The sequence below is a fragment of the Malaya genurostris genome, chromosome 2, assembly GCF_030247185.1.
Source record: "Malaya genurostris strain Urasoe2022 chromosome 2, Malgen_1.1, whole genome shotgun sequence".
In the NCBI taxonomy this organism is placed as follows: domain Eukaryota; kingdom Metazoa; phylum Arthropoda; class Insecta; order Diptera; family Culicidae; genus Malaya; species Malaya genurostris.
In genome coordinates this window covers 43,037,818-43,053,350 of record NC_080571.1, presented here as the reverse complement: position 1 = coordinate 43,053,350, position 15,533 = coordinate 43,037,818, and the positions used below count along the sequence as shown (strand labels likewise).

At 39.4% G+C, this 15,533-nt stretch overlaps 1 protein-coding gene across 5 annotated transcripts in view; it reads right to left on the bottom strand.

The window, feature by feature from the left end:
• The window catches only part of LOC131432866 (nephrin), a 789,197-nt gene that overhangs the window by 108,713 nt on the left and 664,951 nt on the right, over positions 1-15,533 (bottom strand). For all 5 annotated transcript variants that reach the window (XM_058599423.1, XM_058599426.1, XM_058599425.1 and 2 more), the window contains exon 7: positions 3,120-3,264. In XM_058599423.1, coding sequence (XP_058455406.1) covers positions 3,120-3,264 — 145 coding nt within the window. The remainder of the gene's footprint in view (positions 1-3,119; positions 3,265-15,533) is intronic.

Here is a 15,533-nt window from a genome sequence, read left to right as displayed (position 1 = left end):
GTTAGCCAAGTTTCGCACAATGCAAATGCGTCACATTTCAGATTATTTACTAGAAATTTAAGGGAATCTATTTTTGGGATAATACTTCTGCAATTCCACTGTAAAACAGTGATTAGATCCGTGACCTCGATGGATGATTTAGCCATCGAAGGATACAATCGCTGAGAGAAGGGGCCAATTTGCAGTCAACTGCTTTAAATATGTTTTTACTGTTGGCATGAAAGCAATTAAAATGCTTTTAAGAGGGTCAGAAATATTAAAAGTTGTAAAAATCCAGTCCACAACATCAGAGAACTTGATAAGTCCAGCACCTAGTTGGTTCTCTGATAGATTTTCAGGGACGTTTGGGGATTTTGTTGTCCCGGGAAGTGGTGGGAATTCCATCTCGGAACTGAGTTTTCCGAGACCAGGAGCCTTTTGCTTCGGTGGTTTGTCCCGATTCCCGTTAGCTGTAACTTTTCGAAGCCCTTCGGAAGACACCTTCGAGCCCTTACTAGGTAGCTTATGAGAGGATTTATTCATTCTTTTCCTACAGCTATGAGGGACCGCCGATGATGGACCTTCCAAAGGGTCGTCAGAATCGCTCTCGTCAGTTGACAAGCAGGCATATGGGTTCGTTGTCAGTTTAGGAGGGGTGGCACTCTTAAGCATCTCGGCAAAGGAACGCTTGGAGTGTTCCTTCAGGGAACGCTTCATCCGATCTCCTCGCAGCTTATACGCAGGACATGCCATTAGGTCATGCGGACCCTCCTTGCAGTAGAGACACTTTTTAGCATCCTTACCGCAAGAGCCATCCGCATGAGCCTCCCCACAGTTAGCACACCGGGGCTTATTGCAGCAATGAGAAGCTGTATGCCCCAATTGTTTGCAATTGGTACAATTCATTACTCGAGGTACAAAAAGACGAACAGGCAGACGAACCCGGTCCAAGAGGATGTAGTTGGGCAAAGCAGAGCCGGCGAAGGTCACACGATAAGAGTCAGATTGGGGATAAGACTTTGTTCCATCCCCGGCGATCGATACTGAATGCAATCGCTTGCAGTCCAGTATCTTGACGTTCTTAAGTGAGGGGTCCTTAAAACAGCCCTCTCCGTACTTAAGAACGTCCTCGCAAGTCAAACTCGAATCGGTGACCACACCGTCGATTTCTACTTCGCGAGCTGGCACGTAGACGCGGTACTCCCGCGTAAAATGGTCATTTTGAACGAGCTCATTTGCCTGCTCTGAGCTGGTGAACAGAACCCTGAGCTTATCTGGTCGTATTTTATCAATACTTTTTATAGTATTGTATCGCGAGGACAGATCCCGCGATATTTTCAAAACATTCAATCTTTTTTCTTTAGCCTTGGTCCGGAAATAAACCGAGTAAGGCCCGGCCGAGAGTGCAAGCCCATCGGGATAACTCTTTATGCGAGACTTATTGCTGCCAACAGAAGTCTCCATCTGATCATCGAGAACGGAGGGGTCGGGAGTCAAATTTGACATGTCGCGGAGCTACCTCCGCGCAGAAATAAATGATTCGAAGGGGGGGGGGGGGGGTAATGAACGGTCGAATGAAGAAGAAAAAAAAATATACAAAATAATAGTACTTAACTTTTAATCCAACGGGGGCCACCAAGGCCAAGCCCTCGTCGATCGGCGTATCGCCGCTTCGAGGGTGTGCAAAAAACCTCCGAGAGGAAAAAGCACACTCACTTATAATCCGCACAGTATAATCACAATGGCCACTGAAATCTGGCCTTGATCGATCAAACAATCACCGGCTAACGGTACTGTTTCGATCGTCCGCTCACAACAATGCACTGCTTCAGTGTATAATGTACAAAAAACCTCTCACAGAAAAAAGCACTATTGTCTATTACACAATAGCGATATAATCTAGTTTTGATCGTCCGGTCACGTTATCACACACGGCACTGGTTTTTTTCGCAGTAAACACAAAGCACGTCCGTTCGCTCGGAAGGTTGAAACGGCAATGCGCTCTGACAGTTCCCCGGACGAACCCGTCAGCTGTCATTACGTCATTCCCGTCGCAGCTTTCGCCAGCATAAAACGACGCCAATGCATTTTACCCCGCGCGAATGCGATCTGACAGCCCCATCCCCCCACCCCCCTTCGATGGGTTGCGTCAACCTTGCAAATATCGATCCGCACTCTTTAAGTGTAAAAATATAGAAAACGAGCCAAAATTCTATTCGGAAGCAGCTCGTCAAGTCCGGTTTTGATCTGCCAACCGGACCGGCTGCACGTTCGCGTGGTGGTGGGGGGAAATGCAAATTGTCACGAGTATTTGAATTTCTGGTTGTGCTCCGGTGCAAATTGTTGAATGACGTAACCGCTTGATCGGGAATCAAGCGAACCGAACCGACAATTGCCAACAATTGCGGGCAAGGATCAATCCGTCCCATCGCATCGTTGACTTTGTCGTCTCGTTTACGATGATGCCACCAGGGGTGGGGGGAAGCAGAGGTCAGATGAAAGTACTTGATTGAAATCTAATCCTCGGTGCCGTAGCGGGAACCATTTTGAAGAGCGCTTCCATGCACACGGCGACACCGCACTCCGAGAATACGGGTGAGAGAAGCTCCGGAGGAAGCGGATCCGAACAGAAGTTGGTTCCGCATCTGTGGACGAAGCCTGGGCAGAATTGTTATTATCATTCTGCGACGTTACGAAACGTGTGGAATGGAGGGGGTGGAGGGGAGTAAGATTGCAGATTGTTCCTCCGGGCACCGAGCCGGGATTGCGGTGGGACATGAGCTGTGGTATTAATTAAAATTGACTCGTAGCTCGAGGCGATGATGGCTTGGTCGTTATGACTTTTCCCGTTGGTTGTTTTTGTCAGCGCTTTTTTTTTTGTTTTCGCATGGCGATAAAAATGTAGAGTAATGAACGGTGGTTAGCTTATCGATTATTGAAGGGTTATTCAACGCAATTGGATCGGCACAATCCGTCACAAGTGCCCGGGGAGGAAATTATTTCACTATTGTCACAGGATTGCCGATCCTCGGGCAACCGTGAATCATCAATTTAAACGTGGATTTCGTGTGGCATGCAAAATATGACTATGTTTTATCGAATTGTCAAATAATTACAAAAACAACAGTAATGCCACTTACGGTATATTTCGAGCTTCCATCCGTCCTCTTTGCCAGCATCCGGAATGACGGCCATCTCGGCCCGGCAGGACAAATATTTGCCCTGATCGTTGATGGTCGGTCGAAAACTCAGAATAGACACCGTCAGGTTTCCTTCGGGATCGGTCTGTAAAAAGAGAGAGAAAGAAAAAAAAAAACAATTGAAACTATGAGAAAAAAAAACTTCAAATTCGGCTCAATAATGTTATATAAATCCAAGACAATATTTTCAAAGTAAGTATATCTTATTCTAAAATACCAGTAGAATCGATCAATGATACAGGGTCCGGCACTCGAAGTGTAACCAACTTCAGACCGCTCGCGCAGCTGACGCACGGACATCAGCTCTCTAGAAATTTGCTAAATGACAGTTCGGAGTTGTATTGTTTACAAGCGCAAGAAAGCATTTTGCCAAAAGTGAACGCGAAAAAAAACAGTGATGGATTTAAAACGTAATAGTGTGATTGCTTTATATTTAGATGGAAAATCACAACCAGCGATTGTTCGTGAGCTCAAACACCTTGAAGTGAATAAAGTTTTTGTTTATCGCACCATAACTCGTTACAATAATACTGGTAGCATCGCGAAACGTCATGGAGGTGGTCATCAAAAAACTGCAACATCACGTGAGATGGTTCAAAAAGTGAAGAAGCGACTTGAACGAAATCCTCGACGAAGTGCCAATCAAATGGCAAAAGAACTGAAAATATCCGACCGTAGCATCCGCCGCATACTGAAAAATGATCTGAAGGTCAAGCCTTACAAGATCCAAAAGGCGCATGATCTCACACCGAAGCAGCAACAAGTTAGACTTGAGAGAGCGAAGGAGTTGCTTCGTTTGGCCGAAAGCGGTCAATTTCCGAACATTGTATTTTCTGACGAGAAAATTTTTCCAATTGAGCAATTCGTAAACTCTCAAAACGATAGGGTTTACTTGACCGACCGTTCATACGAGAATTTGAGTCATCGATTGGCCACCAGGAGGCAGCACCCGCAACAGATAATGGTTTGGGCCGCTGTAACCGCAGATGGGCGCTCTCCAATCGTTTTCATCGAGCCTGGCGTCAAGGAAATGCGACATATTATCGGGAAAGTATTCTGGAGGTTGCTTTGAAGCCGTGGGCAGACAAACATTTCGGTGGCAGACCATGGACGTTTCAGCAGGACTCGGCACCGTCTCACAAAGCTCGAATGAACCAAGAATGGCTGAAAAACAACGTTCCGAACTTCATCACGTCCACACAATGGCTCTCGAATTCGCCAGATGCGAATCCAATAAATTATTCTCTTTTGGGCCATTTTGGAGAGCAAAGTCCGAATTAAAAGTTACACCAGTCTCGAGGCGCTGAAAAAAGTTATTGTCCGCAAGTGGGCCAAAATACACCTGCAAGTCACATTCGGCAGCTTGCGCTTCGTTTTTTGACCGTCTCAAGGCCATAGTCAAGGCAAAAGGTGGTCATATCGAGCAAAAGTGAATTGATTCTGAATTTTGTATTATTTTTACACATTTTGTACTTTGAATGAAGTAAAAGTAATTTTCCAAACTGAATTTATGGCCTTTTTAATTGGTTACACTTCGAGTGCCGGACCCTGTAATAATTCCGCTCATGTGATGGACGCGGCTAATGTCAATTGATGCCAGAAATGCAAAGTGCGTTAAAACTCGGAGATCTTCCGAGTGCTCGGATAATACAATCTCGTTTAACACATTACCGTAAAAGTCTAGCCATCGTGAAACCATCGGAAAATCTGAAAGAGACACACGCAATTCTTTCTTCATTAGGGCAGTTTTCGTTAGAAGATATAGATGATGTTTTGGGTAATTCCCAGAAAAGTGATGAACAAGCTGTGAACAGTGATGGTGCGAAAAAAGGTAATACGGGTACCATTCCAAAAGACACTCGTCAAATGTCCACGTCTGTAGAAGCCAACCTTCGAGGATTCGACTATAAACCATTCGGTAGCTGCGAACCCAGCTTCACAAGCCTACCTTCGCATAACCCGACACAGCACAACAGGTATTATGGACATAGAGAATTGAGCATACAGGACCCCACATTCAGCAGCACCGAAAGACCGAAATCAACATTTTGGCGAAAAAATTAGTTGATTTTTTGATTTTAGTTAGTTATTTTTTGACAAAACTAAAAATATCTTACTTTTGCAAAATTTATTTTTTAATTCTAATTCCCTTAATAATAATGAAGTATTTGTTGAAATGGCTATTTTTTAATTGAATTCACCTATCAAACGTGCTGTCATTTCTTAGCTAAGGCACACTTCATTTCCATTCAATTAATTTTTTAGTTGAATTAAAGAAATAAAACGTTGTTTTCAACCAACATAAATGGTTGAATTGGTTTCTGCAATTTGCAGCTATATGGCGCCGCGCACTGTCACTGAAAAAAACGTAAACACCGTAATGACTACTATCCACTAGATGGCACACTACTGCCGAAAAGAATTTTTCAGTCGCGGTTGTCTTTTCTATATTGGCAGGTATAGATACGATGTTGTATTGGAGAAAAAGACATAAGCGAAACATAAACTTGTTTTTGAAAATTTTTCCTCTAAATCGCTGTTTCCTTTATTCGACTTCGCGAAATCAACTCTCTCACTGAAAACCAGCATGCTGGCAACCAGCAATAGTGTAAACGCTACATTAGCTACAAAATTAGTTGTCAATGAGAATTTCGTGTTGGATTTAAATATTGCTGGTTTGTGTCCAGGATATTCGCCAACTCAACACATTCTCTAAAAATAAGAGTTTTTTTCAGCAAAGTAAATTCTCAATTTTAACTAATTGCATAGTTATTTTGGAAATTTTGTTGTTAAAATTAACTAATTCAAAAATAGTAATACGAATCAGGCGCAGAGCTAATTTTGGTCGTTCCGTGTGTATGCCACCCCCTCCTTGCATACAACCAAGAGTACAGGAAAGCTATGCAAGAGAACGAAATCACCTAATACAAGACGAGTTACTGAGACGCTTGAATCATCGACAGTATGAAAATACACCGGGGTTCTTGTTGGAGGAAAGAATAACACTGAAGGCAGTCCATAACTGGCCATTCAGATACAAAGGCGAGAAGGATGGAGCGTCGCTTAACACAACGACGTTTTTACAACGAGTCGAAACTTTTGCGGCATCAGAGGACATCGGCACTGACATATTGCTAAGAAACGTCAAGCATTTATTAATGGATGACGCCTTGAATTGGTACAGTAACCTCTACCCGCCTGGGCAACTAGCAACATGGGAAGACTTCAAGCGCCTGATCACACACGAGTTTCTACCGACCTACTACGCATACATTCTAGAAGCAGAGGTACCGTATACCACCGGTTGCAGAGTGAAGATGAATCTTTCATCAAGCTCTATCAAGATATCTCCATTCTTTTCCAATATGTTGACCCTTCAATGAGCAATTTAGAAATTTAGATTTAAAAATTTATTCACTGGTTCAGGCATGTAAAGAACTCGACGAACTCAAAAAACAGCAACGACACTTCTCCTTTCCACAAGGAGCATTCTCTAGGTACACCAGGCTACACAAAACAGCGGCAACCACTGCAGCGTACATGAATTAGAGGCAGAACGTATGCAAAACCATATGGAATACACTTCACAATCATCCCAGGGTGCACATGGAGAGCAACCAATATCTGAAGAAGACAAACTGAATCAGAGGATGGATACAATACTACAGCAAGTTAACGCGATGAGGCTGAGATTTGACCGTAGAGAATCAACAGTCACATCAAACCACATCTGAGAACCAACATAACACGCGGAAAGCATCGAGTGTAGCACCTCCGGCAAGATTGCTGGAATTGTGATGCAGAGGGTCACCGATTTATGCATTGCGACAAACATCAAGCAATATTGTTCTGCTACTGCTGTGTACAAAAAAAATAGTGCAAGAGTTAGGGCTTCAGAAGACCGCACTTGCGGGAGGCATTAAAACAGGTGCCATCCACCGAATTCAATCTCTGGTACGTATACCTATAGCGTATAGCAAGAAGAACGAAGTCATATCAATGCTGATGCTTCCTACGATGCCAACTTGTGTGATATTTGGCATGAACTTTTGGAATGAGTTTAATCAAACATCAAACCAGTTTGTTGTTCGACAAACCTAGAACTCAAATCAGAGACCGACCAACCACTCGGAAAAAGGAAGCAACTATCGGAGGAAGAAGTGATTAGCCTAAAACGAGTCATTGACCGTTTTCCATAAGCATTAACCGCTGAAGCGGGAAGACTTGGAAGGACTGACCGCTACACTCACCGCATCGATAGCAACGGTACTATCCCATGTCTAAATACGTACTGGAAGAGATCAATAAGGAGATCGACCGGATGCTGGAGCTCGACGTAAGAGAAGAGGCGTTGTTCTTTTTATTTATTTATTTCGTCAAGCAAATGTAGACATTGAAATTTTTGGACATACGAAGGTCAAGATATTCGCAATATTGATTGTAGTGGCCATTATTCGATTGATTGGGCTATATTCTGCATAATTTGTTCTAGTGTTTCTTTCTAAAACTAAGTTCCTGATTCGTAATCGACGGCTAGGTGTATACAAATTTAATTGCGGAAATAAGGTCGCGGCGTTCTTTAAGTGTTTGAATATTGATGAGCATGCAATGTGCTTCATATGGTGGTAAAGGAAATGCTGTCCAGTTCTCACCATGGAATAATCCCTTAGTAGCCATCAAGAAAAAGACTGGTCAGTATCGCGTTTGTCTGGATGCCCGCCATTTTAACTCGGTGATGGTAAACGAGGGGTACCCGATTCCACAGATTTATTTATTTTATTTTATTTTGTCTTCGATTAGAGTAAAAACTATCGCACAGACTTATTATTATCTATCTAGTCTAAAAACATTAACTTAACAATATTTTCGATTTAAATGTGTCTTTGTTCATAGTAAAATCGAACATATGATAAACTCTATTGAATTGATGACAGCAAACATCCATTGGATTATTTTGTCCATACTGTGTGCGATGAGCTGATCGTCGTATGAAGTCCATTTTTCGCAAAGATCTTCCCGGGACATTGATGTGAATCCTTGCCAGAAGTGTGGGGCAGTCGATGTTATTATTAAGCAAATCAAAAACGAAAAGTCGTTGATGAAATATCCGCCGGTTTTGCAGCGTGGGTAAGTTGATGAGAACACAGCGATCTTCGTAACGTGGTAGCTGAAGCCGATTAAGCCAAGGAAGTCTTCGAAGCGCGAATCGGATAAAACATTTCTGCACTCGTTCGATCCGGTCGATGTGAACGTTGTGGTATGGAGCCCAGATTACAACTCCGTATTCTATAATACTGCGCACTAGAGCAATGTAAACAGCCTTGAGACAATAAACGTCGTTAAAGTCTGTAGTGTTGCGTCCCAGGACGGCAAAACCTTTAGCAATAACCATCGAAAGCTGTTCAGTGAAGCGTAACTTACGGTCGAGAACTACGCCTAAATCTTTTACAGAAGAAACTCTTTTGACTGGATTCGCCATCATTGAGTATTCAAATAAAATTGGAGACTGAACTCGTGAAAATGTTATGGTATTACATTTATTAACATTAACACTCATGCCGTTCCTATTACACCAATCTATGACACATTCAATGTCCATTTGTAGCGCACAACAATCTACAAGACTTGTGATGATTCGGTAAATTTTTAACTCATCGGCATGCATTACTTTAAACGACGACAGTTCATTGCAAAGATCATTCAAAAACAGCACAAACAGAAGTGGTCCGAGATGACTCCCTTGTGGAACATCAAAAGGATCAGAATGTACAGTTCCGACTCGAACTGAAGCACTACGATCTGTAAGATATGAAAGAATCCAGTTTGTTATCCAGTCAGGGAATCCATTTCGTCTCAATTTTTCAACAGCGAGTACATGAGGAACACAATCGAAAGCTTTATAAAAATCGAAATACACCGCATCAACTTGTTGTCGTTTTTCAAGCTTGTCAATCAGAGTTGAAACGTAGCTCATTAGATTCGTAGTAGTTGATCGTTTTTTGACAAAGCCGTGCTGATCGGTTGTGAAGGATGTGCTTTACTGACGGGTAAATAACATCCAGCAGCATACGCTCGAAAACTATTGGGAGGCAGCTAAGGATAGAAATGCCTCTGTAGTTCGTGACATCATGTACGTTTCCGGATTTGTGAACTGGTACTATTACAGCTTCTTTCCATTTCGCAGGAAAATAGCCTTCAGCGAGAGAACGATTAAAAATAAGAGATGCCGGCAAGGCCAAAGCAGATGAGCATTGCTTTACAAAAGATTGCGGAAGGCCGTCCGAGCCCGGTCCCTTTGATCCATCAACTAATCGTGGATTATTATGCACCTCGTCTTGGGTGAAAACAGCAACGGGTAGATTCACATTATACAACGGTAGACTATTCAAGTACGATTCTGACAAAGGTGGTGAGTTATTAACATACTTAACACGCTTTGAAAGAAAGACGAGAATAGATTGGCTGAGTCAATAGATGTTGTTGAAGATTGGTTTCGATAGTAGATGCTTTCTGGAAATCCTCGGGAAGACTTTTTACTTCGCAGATAAGACCAGAACTGTTTCGGGTCCTCCTTAAAACTGGGCTGACATTATGCATCTCGAATCGAGTTGCTCGAAACGATTATTTTTGAAGTCGATTCGACTAAACTGTGACATTACGTATCACATTCGACCAAGCGATCGAGCTGCTAACTTTGAGGTACTAGATTTCGACCGCCACAAATCTTGTCCTGCGAGAGAACTGTGTCAAACAGAAGTAAACAAATCCGAATGAATTACAACCGCGAAAAAAAAATAAAACTGAATATTTATGACTAAAAAACTATGAATATGGATATGTTCGGATTACATTTCTTCGATTCAAGCAGTGAAGAGGAGGATGATATTTGCGATACTGCAATTGTAAGGCGACGGCTAAGAGACCAAAGCGACCCGTTAAGTTTGAACGAACGAGAGTGAATATTTTTATTTCTGTATTGATTGTGTTCAATGTTAAAGTAACCTATCTGATAAAGGGTGATTCGTATAGTTAACATAAGATATCAAAATATTTTCGCAAAAAATTGCTGTTGTATGTGAGCTGTATTCTATAATACCTAAATATGGTATAGCACAAGTGCTTCGTCTTAGTTATTGTTTGAATAACACGCGACAAATCAAAAACTTTGAAATTAAAAGATATTTCATTTTTAATAATGAAAATTAAAGTATTGTATAGTATGGTCTGTAAAATCATCAGATATATTTCATTTTACCGCAGGTTCTGTCAAAATTTCCGACTTAGTCGTGAAGCGTTTAGATATGTATTGAACACATTGCAAATTCCTGAAGGATACAAGTGTACATCGATCCCTCCTGTCTTAAAATTAGCAGTTACACTCAATATATTAGGAAGTGGTTCATATCAAATAAATGCAGGCAGTGGATTCATGATAGGAATGGCACAACCTACAGTTTCGGTTATCTTTAGCGAAACTCTGCCAATGCTCGAGGAACTCCTATGTACTAACTGGATTAAGCTAGATCCTGCATGTTTTGGAAACACCAAAAGATATTTTTTTGGTAAATTCAAGATTCCAGGCGTCGTAGGCTGTATTGATGGGACGCACATTTCTATATTGAGGTCTACAGAAGACGAACACATGTACTTCAATAGAAAAGGAAATCACAGCATAAATGCCATGATTGTATGTAATAAATTAGCAAACTGTTTATATACCATGAATACAACTTTTTATTTTCGTTTTAGATCTGTGATCATAACTACCGCATACTGGCAGTTAATGCGTGTTTTGGTGGAGCTGCACATGATTCTTTTGTTTGGAATTCAAGTGATGAAAAAATATTCTTCGAACAACTGTATTATGACGGAGACTTCAACTCAAACTGTTAGGTAACTATTTGCATATTTACTCGCATGCAGCATCCTTTAGCAATCAAAAATACTGCCAGATGAGATAATTCACAAACATTTGGAGCTAAAGGCTGCAACGTAGTTTGCTTCTATAATTTTAATTCTCGATTTTCAGGCGACAGTGGATATGGCCTTGCTCCATGGCTTTTAGTTCCGTATCGTAACGCCAATGATGGATCAAGTGAAGAAATTTTTAATAAAATTCACTCATCAGCCAGAACAACAGTGGAACGAGCAATTGGTATTCTCAAGGGTCGGTGGAGGTGTTGCAACTCAGATCGGAAGATTAGGTATACTCCAAAAAAGACATCATCAATCGTAAATGTGTGTTCCGCTTTACGCAACATATGTATTGAATTCAACGTACAGTTTGATCCAGCAGACGCAGTACAACCTGATGAATCAACTCATAGAACAATAGAAGGATCCATCGACAATATGGCACTCGCAAGAAGAGCTGAACGGATAAGAAATACAATCAGAGATTCCTTAGTATGAATATGACAAATTAACTGTTTATTTTGAAGAACTTTAATTTGCTGACATGTAATGAATACAATTTTTGACTACCTTAAACCTATATTTTAATTAACTGAGATTAAACGTCACTTAACATGGTGTAACATACCTTTTTTAGATATGTTTCCACAATAAAATAATCTGGGAATCGAAAATGGACACGAAAATTGAACTTGGAAAACATATTTCTATATTGTCTTTCATCAGATATATTCTATTCAACGTGAGTTGAATATGTTATAGAAGATTCGTATGCCTAGATTACCTAGTTGTCATATTTTCAAACGAACCTGTGTGAAAAAAAAGTTCTATTAATTCAGATCAAAAGTGGAATAACTTTTAATATGTTTATTATAGACATTAGGTAATGTAAAATGATATAGGCGAATACAACTTACTAGTGATGTGAATGGAAACCATATTTGTAAATGGTAATATTTTGGTAAATATAAGATAACAAGTTCTCGCTCTCAGTTGCACGAATTCCAAGCATAACCATTTCGACTACGTTAACTTATTACCACAGACTAACAGACATGACAATATGGGTAAATTCTTATAAAAATAATTTTTCGTGATGCACTAGTTCCACCTATATTGTACTGCGCGAACTATTTACTATCTGTACACCCCTTGTGTTATGTAAAAGTTTTTTTACTAGTTGGTTTCCCCTCGTTTGTCAACACCGATCAGCTGCTTGCAGGGATGCCTGATTTCATCGAAATATTTGAAAATGAATCGTCACAATAAATTATTGGATTTTTTTTTCATAAATACCTACGTTTATTTCATAGGCATGTATATTATACATAAGTTTTTCTTCGCCGTGGCATCCACAATACGTAGTACTTTAAACCTAATACATTTCGAATATCATATTAGTATGTTGGTATTCATTAGTAAATCTAAACATTGTTTTTATCAAGCGAATTGCTATTATAAATTACATTAAAAAAATACATTTATTTTGTACTTGATCTTATAACTATTTCAGGTTTGTTTGTATCAGTTCATCACTTTTATTTAATATAATATAGCTGGCTATTGGTTGAACTCATGGATGAGAAAACAGTCTAACATAATTAATTCTAACATTTAAATTGGAACTCCAATGGACTTATTGAAATAATAAAGAAGTTTCATGTAAGGAACGTCACGACAAGTCGCGAAAATTATTGGATTACGTTGATAATATATTTGACTTTTTCGCGATGTTGGAAGGTAACCATTTATTTGACTCAACGTTGTTTATCTAGACTATTTTTTATTGTGTTGGTAGTTTTCACCCGGCGGCAGACCAGAAGCAAGTAAATATTGTAACAAAACGGGTTCGATTTTGTATTGTGTTGGAGGATGAGAAGTAGGCACAATTATGTATATAGTTTTGGCAATATGTATTGAATCTGTATCCTGCATGAAATTCGTATGGACGTATACAAATCAATACATTACAGGTAATTCTGTATAAATGGCAACTCTGTTGGTAAATGAAAAAAATAAACACAGTCTAGATGACAGACAGGATGTTTTTGATAGGGTAACGTGGCGCCATCATGACACATGTGAGTACTGTCCCAAATAAAGGAATATTCGAAATGACCGTTAAAATGATTGAAGAATCTAATTTGAGTGTCCTGTCTGTTAGTCTGTGTTATTACCGCTGGAAAATAATTATTATTGAAATATAATCAAGTGAACAGTCTTTCGTATTTTTTACCTGTGTCAAGACGCAAGCGTCAAAGATTTTCATGCTCCTTTAACTTTGCAGAATGTTTTGAGTTCATAGAACCTGCAATCGTTTATACTACTCACTCAATTATACTAGACAAATGTCATAATACAAATAACAACATTACTCATAATAGCATGACAAGGAATGTCGTAGTGTCGATCGATTAATCGGGTAATCGATTGAGAACCTAAATAATCGAGTATATCGATTAGTTTGAAACCATTATTCGATTATTAAATTAATCGAATAATTTGAAAAATTCAATAACAATAATTGAATAATTAAACGAGTAATCGAATAATAACCAAGATAATCGAGTAAAATTTAATCGACAAATTTTGATAAGTATAATCGATTATTGAATAATCGAGTATTTCGAAAAATCAAACATAGAGCAAAAAATAACTGGCATCTCTGGAGTGTAGTCATTTTAACTACACTCCAGAGATGCCAGTTATTTTTTTCTCGCTTGAATTAGTCCTGTTCGACAAACTTCATTATATTTCATAAACCTTCATCAGCGTAGATTTTGGCGGCGCAACATGATCTGGAATCTCTGACAGTGTTCTTATTTTCTATGTTGACATTTGTTTGGTGAGTAGAAAAAGGTGAGTGGAACAGCAAAATTTTTGGATTAAATGTTTTGAACTGTTGCCAACATTAGGAATAAGATGTCGTCTCTCTACTTACAGGCACTCTACAAGAAACGATAGCAGATTTAGTGAACACAGAATTTAATGCAAAATGATAGAAGTTTGCAATACACTTACGCTGGCGTCTTGACATAGGTAATAAACATACGTAAGACTGATCGCTTGTATATATTATGATAAAGTTAAAATCGAAATTTACAGGATGCTGTGACCCAAGCATAAACCATACAGAAATATCATAAACAATAAAGAAAACTACAATGAAGTGGAAACTTCGTCCAAGGTTGATATCCTACGTACAGCGTAATGTATTAAAATCTTCAAAATGGTGTTATCACAAAATACATACGATTTCATATCACTGAGAAATATTTATTATTATATTCGTTTGTATGTCGACAAATTTCATCTCAGATATTTTTCGTCATGGATTAAAAATAAATCTTTTTAATTAATCGTTTGATTGAATTTCTTCGTTGTTCACTGCATATTTTCGTTTTTTAATTTTAAACAACTCTCCTTGAATTTTGTTGTTTTCTTCGAGAGCTGCAATATATCTTTTGAATAGCATCAATTTCTCCGTTTTGTAATTAACTCGACGACGTTGGGTAAATTCTGTGCTACTTGAAGGGCTGTTACAAGGTAATCGATTCTCGTTTTCGGTGTTTGCGTTGCAAACATCTGCTGAATTGTTTTCTATTGCGATGTGGCATTCCAACGAATCTTCCAATACTTGATGATCTCCGAAAGCACTTGCCTCGATAGAATCGATTGAAACATCTTCACTAGCCGCGCATTGAGCCACAGATCCTACGTCTCCTGAATTCGGAGTATTTTTTAGATTGGCCCCAAATGATCGTGCTCTATCTATACCTTTCACAGCGGCCTCTATTCCAGCTGATCTGACAACACTCTCTTCAAATGGACTAAGTGGTTTTAACTGATTCGGTCCACCTCCCGTTTGACGAATACTACTTAAATTATTTCTCAGTTTTGTTTTCACATTGTACTTGTAATCAGACCAAACCTAAAATAGATAAAATTTTACAGAAACAAATCAGTGAAAACATTTTCCTACTAACTTTTTTCCATTCTTTAACTTCTCGTATTGGTGGACCTCTTTCATTTAAATTTTCCTTCAAACTCTGCCACAATTTGTTCGAATTTTGCCTCCCGTCGGCTCTGTTGAGGATTCCGCGAGCGAGATCCGCATGATTCTCCATAAATTTAGTTAACAACTCTAATTGTTGTGGATTTATGCTCATGGACATTTTTTGTTTACTCCTGTGGCATTAAATAATTAACATAATTCGATGTCATTTTTGTTAACAATCATACACAAATGTGATACATCGTTTTGTCGTTTCTTGAAATAAAGATGATAAATACTTACATGATATGATGCTTTCGGTAATTACCCTCAAAATCTTCAAAAACGCATCCGAAAACAAGGAGTCAAGAACAATAAAGCTATCGAGCATTTCTCATCGAGTTTAGTCTTTTTCGAGATCGATTGTTGTTGTTTCATAATGTCAA